The sequence below is a fragment of the Accipiter gentilis genome, chromosome 22 (assembly GCF_929443795.1).
Source record: "Accipiter gentilis chromosome 22, bAccGen1.1, whole genome shotgun sequence".
NCBI classification, from domain to species: Eukaryota; Metazoa; Chordata; class Aves; order Accipitriformes; family Accipitridae; genus Astur; species Astur gentilis.
Window position 1 is genome coordinate 20,246,487 of NC_064901.1, and position 12,480 is coordinate 20,258,966.

The 12,480-nt window shown below is 50.6% G+C and overlaps 1 protein-coding gene across 1 annotated transcript; it reads left to right on the forward strand.

The window, feature by feature from the left end:
- Window positions 1-2,253: 2,253 nt before the first annotated feature.
- On the forward strand, window positions 2,254-9,195 carry RHOV (ras homolog family member V). Its single transcript, XM_049825991.1, has 3 exons — window positions 2,254-2,628; window positions 6,048-6,106; window positions 6,450-9,195. The coding sequence occupies exons 1-3, from the start codon at window positions 2,433-2,435 to the stop codon at window positions 6,888-6,890; spliced, it is 696 nt and encodes a 231-aa protein (XP_049681948.1). The 5' UTR covers window positions 2,254-2,432; the 3' UTR covers window positions 6,891-9,195.
- The last annotated feature ends 3,285 nt before the right edge of the window (window positions 9,196-12,480 follow it).

The window sequence follows — 12,480 nt, forward strand, 5'->3', positions numbered from 1 at the left end:
CAGGGAGGCAGCGTGCAATGGGGCTCTCCTGCTGTACCTGCTACCTACGCGTGCAGAGCCTGTCCCCGTGGCTGTCAGTTCAGCAGCTCTAGGAATGGGACAGACTTTCACTACAAAAAAACAAAACTGTACAAAAATCTTGCTAAACCAAAATGTCTGACACCTCGCTGCGTTGCGAAACCAAACCTGCATCTTCTGTTAGCTGTCAGGAGCAAGGCAAGACCTGAGAAACAAACACGTGGGAGCTGCACTGTTTGTTTGCTTAATCGCTTAGCTTAAATATAGATTAAAAATCACTTAAGCTTATCCACAAGTTAAGTGTGTGTGTCAACCAACGGCTGTCAGAAACTACAAGCAAAAAAGAACATAGTCACAGAAGGAAGAAGTTTTAGGAAAGGAAGGAGAGAAAAAGATATTCAGTCCTTGGAGTGGGGCAACGGTCTACCTTCTTAAGGGACATCCATTCTTAAGTAAAGAGCATATAGGAAACAAGAGCTGCCAGATTCTTTTCACCTCTTCCCGACCCCCCCCCCCCCCCCCCCCCCCCCCCCCCCCGCTGCTGCTAACACTCGCTAACAGTGAATAATTTGGTGAATAATCCCTCATTTACATTCATTTCTTCCGATTAAGTGGAAATGTCATAGTTCACAGAATGTCAGCCTGTGCCTGAAACGCACTGAAAAACCTCTGCAAGATCCTCACTCGCTGTGCTGCCTACCCCGGCTGCGGTGTAGCGTGTCCTTGCCAGTCCCGTCGGACGCACAGCCATACCTCACACATTATGGCGTATCGCCTGTCCCAGTGCTTTCTGCCTCTTCTGGAGCAGTTCAGCTGTCACCTGGCTCTGAACTAGCAACAAAGAGCGTGGCACTGGAAAAAGCCAGTTTAATGCAAGCCCGTCACTTGAATTAGCAGCCACTTGTTGTAGCAAGACTATCTGGCACACATTTTAGCAGCAGCCTGGTTTATCATACCATCCCCGTTTTTTGTAGCTATAGAGATTTCAGGTTGTGCTAGTAAAAACACAGAAGAGGTTGATTAAAGCAAACTGCTAGCGAAAACTGCAGCGAAAAAGCCTTCTTGCTGTTCCCAGGAAGCTTGTGGGCTATCTCCAAAGAGTGGGCATGCTTTGTCAAGTCAAAACTCTTGAACCTGAGGGGTTGCAGTGCTTGTGACACTTTGTCAACCATGGGGGAAAGCATTTTAGACTGTGCCTGACTTAAAGATGTCTTCTCAAGTTTAGCATTAATATAGGTGAAACACCTGGGTAGCTTCTCAGTGTGGATGCAAACCTCAGTGAGACGCGAGTTCAGGAACTGCTAATCAACGGCTCCTTGCAGCACAAACCTGCCCAGTGCTGAGAGCACGATGAAGGGCATCATGTAACTAAATTGGTGGCATTCACCGACAGCCGGAGTTTAGCCTCTCCATTAGGAAAGAGCTCCACTTTCAAAGCTGGTGTTGCAAGACTAGGGATTGCACGCATTAATACTTTCCCTCCAGTGTTTTCAGTCACTTGGTGGTGTTACACTGGGGTGCAATGGTTGCTGCGATAGTATGGCCACATCTCTCCTTTTAAGTGGTGTGCTCCCAAACTTCTGTTTAGTTGTATGTACTTCTTTAAGCAGCGAGCTCCTCAGGGTGGGGATGGAGCCATCATCTCAGCTGCCAAGGGCACAGCGTGGTGCGTGAGCTGCCGGAGGTGAATATGGAAAAAGGCAGCGGACTGGGAACTGCCGCGTGTGTCCAGGCAGCCGGGAAAATACGCTTTGCGGCTTTTGCCGGCACGCAGCAACAGCTTGGCTGGGTCGGAGGAACTCAGTAATGGCGATCGCATAGTTAAGGAATGTGATGTATCTCTGTCATTTGCTTTCTATTGTCCCTCACAATATTGACCAGTCACTGTTGATTTTACTCCTGTCGTGCCAGAAATCACAGGTGCTCCAGGTGGGGCTGCTGGTCAATCGAAAGACATGCAGGTCAATGGAAAGACACGCAGGTCAATGGAAAGAAATGCATCAGCGCTGCTTCTTAGGAAGAGAAAAGGGGGTGGGGGGGAACGGACCGCGGCTTTCCCTGTGTCCACAACGCGGAGCACGGCGGTGGCACCCTCCGAAATCCCGAAAGCGAGCGCTGCTCGGGGTCCATCGCGGCGGAGGGGGGGGCCGGGATACGGCAACCGGGGGCCGGGCCGGGCCGGGCCGGCCTCCCGGCGGGGCGGACCGGGGCGGGCCTAGGGAAATGGGGGCCGGTTTTGGGAGCAGGGCGGCAGGTGTAGCGATGAGGAGCGGTGCTAGGCGGGTCGGAGAGGGTGGCCCCGCACGGCAGCGCGCAGCCCCGCCAGCAACCCGCCCGCCCGGGCATGGCAGCGGTCCCGCCGCGCCGCTCCCCGCGCTGAGCCCCGCCGAGCCCCCGGTGCCGGTGCCGGTGCCATGCCCCCCCAAGAGCTCCTGGATTACTCGCCCGCCCTGCGGAGACACAGCCCCCCCCGGGGCAGCGGCCCGGAGCTGGGCATCAAGTGCGTGCTGGTGGGCGATGGAGCCGTGGGCAAGACCAGCCTGGTCGTCAGCTACACCACCAACGGCTACCCCGACGAGTACCAGCCCACCGCCCTCGATACCTTCTCCGGTAGGAACCCGCCCGGGCTCCCCGGTGCCTCGCCCGGCCGGCCGAGGGAGGAGGGGGCGGGGGGGGGGGGGGGGGGGAATCCCCGCCTGGCGCAGCGAGTCCCCCCGCTGCGGGCCGGGGGCGAGCTTTGCCGGTGAGGCGGGCTGCCGCACCGGGGGGGGGGGGGCGGCTTTGGGGGTGTAGGGTGAGCACAGCCTGCGGGGTGGGACGGGGACGGAGGGGACACAAAGCGCCAAGGGCGTTTTCTGCAACTCGGACCGAGTCCGTCAGGCGTTTGGTGAGGTTCAGCAGGTGGAAGTCCTGTATTTCGCAGCCTTGTGTGTCGGCAGGGCACGCGTCGAGTTGGCTTGCCAGTGCTGTGAAATTGGGCGCCTTCCTGGGTTTGTGGGGGTGTTATGAGTGAACAGAAGGGGGCTTGATTTCTTGTTGTTGGGGTTTAGCTTCAGAAATATCACAGCGATGCGCCGTAGGCTTTCTAGCTTCTACTGATACTCAGCAGTAACCTCCTTTTTACCGCACGTCCACCGAAGGTAGCGTTGAACAGAGGTTGCCAAAAAGTTGAAGAGCTTTGTAAGTCTGGCTAGAATTGCCTTCCCTGTCAGCTGATGAGCTTTCATTAGTTTCCACTGTCGTAAATGCCGTCTTTGTTCCTGTACTCCGCTCCTCTTCTTTTGGGCTCTGATTTCTAATATAAACCCCGGGAAAGTAGAAAGCTCTTTGAAAGATTTCTCATCTTCGTCTGATACAAAGAAACACAACAGTACATGACAGTATAGATCGGTAGATTAGAGATGGGATTAAGTCAGACCGGGAAGGAGACTTCTGATGTGTCATAGTCTCAGGGGTTCTTAGAGGGAGTGTTTTGTTTATTTGAATGTCCCCCCAGTTGCTGACTCTGACGCTGGGAATTGCTGATTTGTCTTGACCCTCTCCAAGCTCTTCCACTGTCACTTGAAGGAAATGAACTGGGAACATGCTGCTGATCAGGGTCCAGCAGCCCTTTAGGAACAGATGTAAGGAGCCCTTGAGTCCTCCAAGGGAAAGATTACTGCTCCCTCTGCTCCCTTTACACTGATGTGTACAGTTTGGGCTAAGAGAGGCTTGAAACTACCATAGTGGTTAGCCTCCACATTTTTGGAAAGGGCAAATTCGTAGCGAAACGATCCAGAAAGGTGGAGGCAGTATGAGTTCAGAGACTCCCTGATTAGCAGCAAGTAATTTGAAGATAGCTGCACTCGGATATAGCCCCACTCTGAATGTCCAAGTAGCGAGGCTGACTTCCAGAAGTGCATAGCATTTGCAACTGATAGAAATCCAAACCATTAAAAACGGGTCTTCCAAAGTTCACCTTCTGCTTATTGGGAGGAAATGGGAGAATGGAGAAGTTTCCCTTCCCACCCCTACTCTTAACCTGGATAAACTTGAAGAAAGTCCCTCCCTGGATTCACAAAGCACGGTTGAAGATCCGTTTCAGAAATTTCAGCCTAATTCTCTCCACTCTAGGGGAATACTTGCAGGTGAAACTGCCAGCAGAACCGAGTTTCACAGTTTACATCCTAACCCTGATTCTGATCAATGGACTGTAATGCCAATAACAAGCTGGGAGAAAGTATTGCATTATCAGGGGAACGGCTCTGGGACTGTGACCCAGCCACATTTGTCTGTGTGCTACCTACTGCTGGGTGTCACTGCCAGGTAGAGCAGCCTTGAGTGAAACGTGTACCCAGTGACCTTTCTCCACCAGGCTATCCTGTTCTGCCGGCCCCTTCGCTACCCTACCGAAATCCAGCCTCATCCTGAGGGTGTGGACCTTGTGAGGGCGGTATTTGGAGGGCTGTCGCAGAGTTGCTAGTGTAGCTTAGGCTAGCAGCAGGTACGAAAAAACCTTGTGCAAGCACTGGAGCAGCAGGTAATGTATGTGGTGCTTTTCTTCTGAAGACTGTAAAACATCTCAGAGATGCTAATTCCTTCTCTCAAGGCGCTGGGAGACAGAAGAAACCAGATACTAGAAAGGCAAATGCCCAGTGCCTTGAAGATCAAGTCAGGATCTAGCAGGTTCTTTGATCAGGAACAGGTTTCTCTTCCTCCTCTGGGGCAAAGATATGGCAACAACCCAACCGTTTCCCAGTCACAAGGAAGCAATGACTTTCGGTTACACTGGTGAGGAGTGGCACTGTGGTGGGTGCACTCACCCCTTCATTTTTTCCTTCCATCTCAGTCTCCCACCAAACTTCAGTTCATCTTTTGTCTGTGTCTCCCTCCTTCTCCCCAGACTGGTTTCAGGGAGGAGTGCTCTCCTCCAAGAGCTTGTGTTAAACTCTCCCAAGTCAGTTGTTTCTGTCGTGTTTCTCACCTGGCTAATTACTTCAAGAATCACAAAAGATTGAAACTGCTTCTGTTTGGGGGCTTGGTGGTTTTGGGTTTTTTTTACAAAAAGGACAATAAAGCCTCCTCCTGGGCACAGCAAGGGCATTTAGCTAGCTCGTGTCAAGAGCCAGCCATTGTCACCTTAGCCAGGATGCCTTCCTTTATTCACTAGAGTACAGCCCCATCCATATTGTCAGGACTTTCAAGTGATTTCCAGCTCCCCCAACCCCTTTCTCCTTTTCCTGGCTTCCTAGCTAGTCTCTGCGCTTAAACATCTAACAGTTTCATTCCAGATTTCCATCAGAGGTCCTGCCAGCCCTCAGTCTGAGTCAGCTGATACCACATGAAGGCTTACTCTGATTAGGGAGTGAAGTGGGAGCAGACCTTACCTACGTAACTCAGCAGTTTTTCAGTGTGTGCATAGTCTCTGAAGGGGATTTCACTCATGCTGTTTCCTTAATAGCTTCTTCATTTCAAAGTTGGGTTTAGGTCTTTTGCTTTTCCTTATCTAGGACACTCACAGAAATGCCTTTTTTTTTTTTTTTTTTTTTTTTTTTTTTTTAAGGCCAAATTTCTGGCCTGGATGGTAAAAATCTCCAGTAGCTTGTTTAAAGGAAACTGATTTGAACTTCCACTCTGGGCCAAAAAGCTAGGCACAAGTTGCTGAAGTTCTCAGTTTGTGTTTATCCTTATCTGCTTTCTTGGGTTGTGGAAGAACAACAACAATCAGGGCACTGTTTGGCTAAGGGCTCTTCTTCTCTAGAGAAGCAGTTGTCCAGTAATATGGAACGATTCTTTCAAAATAACTGGAGAAGAACCCAAAAGGCCTAAGGGATAACCAAATCAGAAAGTCTGTTGCAGGTCTCTTAATGTTCCCAGCTGTATTAGTGAGGTTTGGGAGGATGCTCAGCAAGGAGGACAGACATGAGTGACTTCAACGAGTCTGTTCAGTGGGATACAGAACAGAGTGCTCTGGGGGAAAATCTGTATGAGTGTACATGTGTATGCCGGCCAACTCCCTTAGACTCATCCTTATTCTCTTTCTTCTACAGTGCAGGTCCTGGTGGATGGAGCCCCAGTCCGGATCCAGCTGTGGGACACTGCTGGACAGGTAAGCTCTATCGAAGCAGCTGTCAGCTCTGGTCCTGTGGGACAGGGACTGTTTGGAGGCTTTGGGGGAAGGCAGCGTTTAACTGGGAAGGAAGGAAATGCAGTAGTCCAGCATCAGCCATTTGCTGGTATGGCAGTCACAGAGAGGTGAATGACAGACTTCCACAGCTCTGAAACTTGTGCCTGAACCGTGGCGTGGCCACAAAGTCAGCACCATGCCCTGCCTCTGAGGGTGTTGCTGTCCTAGTTAACATGTGAAAAAGCCGCTGCAGCATCAAGCTGTTAGGAGATCAGTCCAGTGAAGACCTTTTTTTTTTTTTTCCCCCCCCCTCCATTTTCTACAGGAGGACTTCGACTGTTTGCGCTCGCTTTGTTACCCTGACACCGACGTCTTCCTTGTCTGCTTCAGTGTGGTAAACCCAAGCTCCTTCCAAAACATTACTGAGAAATGGATCCCTGAGATACGAACTCACAACCCCCGGGCACCGGTGCTGCTGGTGGGGACGCAGGCAGACTTGCGGGATGACGTCAATGTCCTCATCAGCCTGGATCGCTACCACGTGAAGCCCGTGCCCCGGCCTCAGGCAGAAGGTCTAGCTGACAAAATCCGGGCTGAAGCCTACCTGGAATGCTCAGCACTGACCCAGAAGAACCTCAAGGAAGTTTTCGACATGGCCATTGTGAGCGGTGTCGAGCACAAAGCACGGCAGGAAAAAAAGATGACTGCCAAAGGCATCAAAACTCTCTCCAAGTGCCGCTGGAAGAAGTTCTTCTGCTTTGTCTGAAGCTGCTTTGAGGGGGGAGAAAAAAGAAACGCCCAATGCCAGTATTGGCTCTGCACCTTCTTGGAGTGACTGCTCCTATGGCCCCAGCGAGGAGGGTATGATAAGCTGCTGGGCTTGGAAACCTGGCTCTTGCTGGGTTACAGTATCAGATGCCTAGGAGACATGAACTGGATTTCCATTGTGCCGGGATGTGGAATGGTCCAGGCAGCTATAAGTACCTGCCGGACATGTCTGTAGTATCCCAGACTAATGGGAGCCTTTAATACACCAAGACTCAGTACCCCAGAGCAGGCAGGTTCCTTACATTGTTCAAAATGACCAGTTTTCTGTCTGAAGCTAACACACTTTCGGAGTCCTGACGCAGCATAATGAATGTGAGGTACTTTTGAAGTCTGCCTATGTTTTGGCTGATTTCCAGGCATGGCAGAGAGCAGGGCAGGGGCAGTTATAGGCCACTGCAATGTGGTCAGACACGGGCTGCGGAATTTGTAACACGAGACTTGGGTTCCCTCTCTGATTCTGCTTGCCAAAATAGGTAGAAGCCACTTGGCTGTGAAAAAGCAGCGCTCTTTCTTAAAGGCCCTGAATTGTGAGTACCCTTGAGAAGGTTTCTCCTAAATAAAGGCCATTAGCAGGCTCAAGAGAAAATGCACTGGGAGCTACAGTAATTTTTTAAGCAAAATGTTCTCCAAGAGGACTCTGTAGTCCAGTGGGTGCCAGTGCTATAGTCCTATCTTAAGAGGTAGTCATGAACTTGGGGACCTATTTTGAAAGACCTTTTGCGTGTGTGGTGTTTTGAGAGAAAGAACAGGTGAGGAACAGTGATGAGTGGCTCTGTCTGTCTAGCAGAGACAAAACTCTGTCAGCGAAGGGTTTGCAACACTACCAAGGGGTGAAATGTAGATGGAGAGCCATGCATGTTACGAAGGGAGAAGAGAGAAGGGAGAAAAGGAAGGGAATAAAAAGGGTAAAGAGAGATAGAAGGAAGAAAGGGAGATGAAGAAGGAAAGAAGAATGAACACTGTTAAATTAAGAGTTGTGATTCTGCTTAGTTGAGATGCTAATATTCAGGGAATCTTCTAGGGACCTGGAAAACTTGCTAGTGATCTCAATTTCAAAGTAATATTGTCCATATGTTAAGTTCTGAATCAAAAGGAAGGGGTTGTAGTGAGAGGGAGAGCGTTAGACAGAGTTCCTCTTTGTCAGTAAAATCCTCAGTTTCAGATCTACACAGGAGAACAGAATTTACCTTGTACTGTTCTTCCTGAGGCTGCAGAACAGGAATGGAGGGCTCAGGGCTTCTTTCTGTTGTGCTTCCTTTTCTTAAAAGTCACTGCTTGATCTGCTGAAATCAAAAGCAAAGGAAATCCATGAAGTTCCTACCAGACAAAAACATTCACTATGTTTGCTCCGTTCCACTCTCACCTGTTTCCCAAGGGATTAATTTCCCAGTGCATCTGTTCACATTTTACTACAGAACTTGCATCAATTTCTAAAACTTCTTTCATAGAGACATTTCGTTCTGGTTTATGTAGCAGAGAGTTTGACAGGTCTGTCAAGCAATGCCTTCAATACTCAGGGGGTTCTCTGCATCTGCCCATGGCCTATCGCTTTGGGGACGCTCCGGAGTAATGTTGCAGAAGGGGATATAGCTGTGGATTGTTTGCCCTGCACCAAAAGCAAGCATGCCCGAGCTAGTGCCTCCCTGGGGGATATCATAGCATGAAAGAGGTGGGCAGGTCTTCTTGCGAAGGGATGTGGCCCACAGCCTTGGAGCTGCTTGTAGGGTAAGGCTTAGAGACCTGAAAGGATGGCGTGTCAAAATGAGCTGAGTGTTGAAAGGACTCCCGCAACTGAAATACCATCCAGGTCCGGTGAGGATTCCGAAGCGATGATGAGTACAGAGGCGGTAGCTAGAAGGGACATGTCCCACAGGCCTCTTGGCAGGACACCGCTTCCCGAACAAAGCTCTCGGCAATGCATCCCTGCATGTATTTCCTACCTGTACAGGCACCTTTGCTGTATCGCTAGTTCAGTTTGTCTGTTGGGTCTTTATGCATTTCTTTAGCCTGTGAGACCGAGGGCTGCGGTGTGACCTGCTGGGGAGCACGCCATACCCCTGTGGAGCAAATCCACAGGTGGAAAGAACGCTGGCCTCCCTCCTGCCCAGGAGAGCGAGGGTTGTCCTGCAGTAGCTTGGTATGAAGCAGGGCTTATTTCGTTCTGGAAAAGAAGCTGTACTGAGAGCTGCTTTCTTCCTCTGTGATTGTGTCTAATATTTGTTCAAATAAATTTTTTAAATGTTTCCGATCTGTGTTTGTAATTTCGTCAGCACAAAATAAGCTGGGCTTTAAGATGGAGGAGGAGTTATTCCATTTTACTGACAATACCATAAGAAGGAAATCGCCCCACTTCTCCCTCCATGTCCTAACCCCGACTAGCAATGGTAAAAATCCCCTCATAGCTGAAACCTTCCAAGATCCTTCTGTTGCCTCAGTTAATTTCCCTCTCCCTCAGCAGCCACTCAGGGTGGAGGCTGCCAAGGGGGATGGAGTAGCAAACATCCAAAGTTTTCAGTGCCTCTCCCCAGAAGCCACTGTCCAGGGACCAGTCAGGAGGCCCTCCCAGCACTCACTGAGACAAGCCCATGTAGGACTTGCATTTGGAGCCTTAATAACAGCGTGCCGCTCTGTCATTAGGCTGGTGGGTAATTTAGCGACCAGCTTTATTTAACTTCCCTTGGTAGTTAAACACTGCTGAAGTGCTGAAAAATTTTGTCCCTGCCACATAGGACGCAAAGGCTCTATCCAAGAGAGCTCACAGGACTCATTCTTATAGCCTTATCATCAGCATCCCAGGTAATTCAGGGCTCCAGTCTGCCCACGTCTGGGGCGCCACAGCTGCTCCAAAGGCAGAGGGCTGGGAAGTGAGGCTGCTGGGGGAGCTCAGCAGAGAGGTAGGAGAGAAAAGGGACAAAACCCACAGTGTAGCAGACGTAATGAGCAAATGTGATTCAGAAAATAGAAGACAATAGGGAATTACTGCTGATAAAACTTGATTTGGGAAGTGTTTGTTTTTTTAAAGACATCCGAGACCACGCTGTCCTCCTGCAGTCTGCTGTTTGCTAGATGTAAAGCGACCTGTGGGATTATTTGGAGCCAGCTCCCAGCTTTGCAGCTTCCCGGCATTAAAGCTTACAGAAGAACCTGTGAATGGAAATAGCAGCAAAGTGTGAATTAACTTTACGGGGAGTGAGTCATCCCACTGAGCCATATCCTGTCATGTGCACAATAAGCACCCTAAAACTCCCTGAAATCCGTGAACAAAGCTGAGCTCCTGGGGGTGGGGATGAATCTACCTCATTGAGTGTTTGACCAAAGCCACCCTAGGAGTCTTTAAAGCCTTGCTCTAGTCCTCTCCGTGTTGCAGTACTGGACCTGTGCTACTACCTGGCTCTGGTACAGTTCGGACTTGTTTCTGCCTTGCAGTGCTGCTTGACCAACCTGTATTTTCAGATGATGCTGAGAGCACAGGAGAGTTCCTGGGAGACTGTTGCTAACACAAACCACCCCACCAGGCTGGATGAAGCTAGCCAAGCCCATTTTTAGGCCAGCACAATTCCACACAAGTGCCACTTACTTTAATGCCAGAAAGGATCCTTATGATTAGTCGATCTGACTTGCTCCATAGTGCAAAGCTCAGCATCAAATGCTAAAAAAACCCAATGTGCCTATAGGGTAGAAACTCTCTAGTCCCTTCTTTCTTGCTCAGGTCTCTGACTTCAAGTCTGGTCAGCAGACTCCTGCACAGTCCTGCATCCAGCAGAGTAACTTATCAGGGCTTTCCCACCAGCATAAGCAACAGTGCAAGTACTTCCCCACAGGTAAACACCGTGTCGTGTAATTCTTCCTGAAGCCGGTGTGCGAGCTGCTGCTCTCGGCTACCATCTCCAAAGGAGCTGAGCTCAGGTGTCAGAAGCAGTAGGAACACAGGGTGGAAAGGACCCTTTTGTCTCCTTTCTCTGTAGGCAGCACACGCTAAATGGGCTTAGCTGGGCCAAGAAGGTTCCCAGCTGGCAACGCTTTCCCGAGCTTCCACTGAACCCTGAATGGGAATTAATCCCTAAAATAATACCGAGTTTCGTCTGACTCAACATAGCCTTCTTCCAGGGCCAGAAGGGCAAGTCTGGTAGCTCCCTTCGGGAGATCTTTATGCCCTGTAGGTTATGTCCTATTTGCTTTGAAGGGACAGGCTGAATTATTACCAGGTCAGGAGCCCACATGAGTCCAGCAGCAGGAACCCAGCTGTGGTTGAACCCTGCTGAAATGCAATTACCTGGGAATGGCATCCTCCCCCATTTCCTGAGAGGGCCATGATTGCGTTAACAACCTTATCGCTTTCTTAACACCCCCCAATTTAATCCTCAGGTGCTAACTAGCTTTTTTCCTTCAGATTGCTCCAAGTTTAATGCTATTTATCAATTGGGCAACCGTTTCCAGCTTGGAAGCAAGGTCTGGCTTGACTTTTCTCAGCTGTAGTGGCAGCTAAGTAGTCTGCTCCAACTTTGCTCCTAATGCTTTCCTGCCCCTGGTTTGGGCTAGATGGGTCCCCTCCCACGGTCCTCTCCGTGGCCTCGCAAAGAGCGGCACGGGAACACCGGTGGGGCGGGAGTGAGCAGAGGCATTGCTCAAACGGGCACCGCCACCGCAAGAAACGTTTGTCCTCTCGCAGCCTCTGCTTCAGCCGGACTGCTGCTCTTCCAACGCTGCCGAGAGAGTCCTCTGCGCCCAGGAGGGTGTCCTTGGCCTGCTTAAACACCTTGGCTCTCCTTTACATCGTCGCCTCTCTTGGAGCTATGCTAAATCGCTCTGTAGCGGGCTTGGGAGGTCAAGCATTTATGCAAAGAAACCACTCGAATTTTACAATACGGCTCCAAGATGGTCCTCCCTGTACTGGAGGATGCTGGTCAAGACCCAGCCCCCAGCCTGCATCTGCTCCCAGAAGAGGAATCAAAGAGCTGGCCCAGCCGGCACCTGGGCCTCCTGGAAGCTGCTTACTCATGCCTCTGCGGAGTCCAGCCCTGGGCTCTCCGTTCCCACCGTATAAATACAGCATTGTACTTGCAAAGACCTATTGCACAAGAGAGCAGGGTATGTTTCAACGTATCCCTGAGACAGGTTCCCTCTGCTGAAGCCCCACGTGATTCCCCGTTCCCAGGGTGACACCGTGCCCTTTCCAGCTCCCGGACCGAGCTGCTCGGCATCCAAACCTGCCGGACTTGTTCTGGAAGAGCAGGAGGAGATGTGGGTCCCATCCTCCCCCTCCATCCCCTTATCCCCAGCGCTGCCCCTGGGGCAGTGTTGTGAACTGAAATACTCTGGTTTCTGCTGCTATGGAGGAACATCAGGTGCGGGGAAATTTGGCTCGGGGACAAGTTTCACCACGAGTCACTGAGCCAGGCTTTTCTTTCCCATGAGATAATCTTGGGCGGGGCAGACAATCTCTTAAAATTAAAATACAATGAAAATACACGGGCTTCCCAGGGTTTAGGGTAAATCTCTCTTTCCTTGTTTTCTCAGAAAGCGAGCCA

Coding starts and splice junctions, on each gene's coding strand:
- RHOV (XM_049825991.1), top strand. CDS start 2,433: ATGCCCCCCCAAGAGCTCCTGGATTACTCGCCCGCCCTGCGGAGACAC. Junction 2,629..6,047: donor CGCCCTCGATACCTTCTCCG/GTAGGAACCCGC, acceptor TTTCTTCTACAG/TGCAGGTCCTGGTGGATGGA. Junction 6,107..6,449: donor TGTGGGACACTGCTGGACAG/GTAAGCTCTATC, acceptor CATTTTCTACAG/GAGGACTTCGACTGTTTGCG.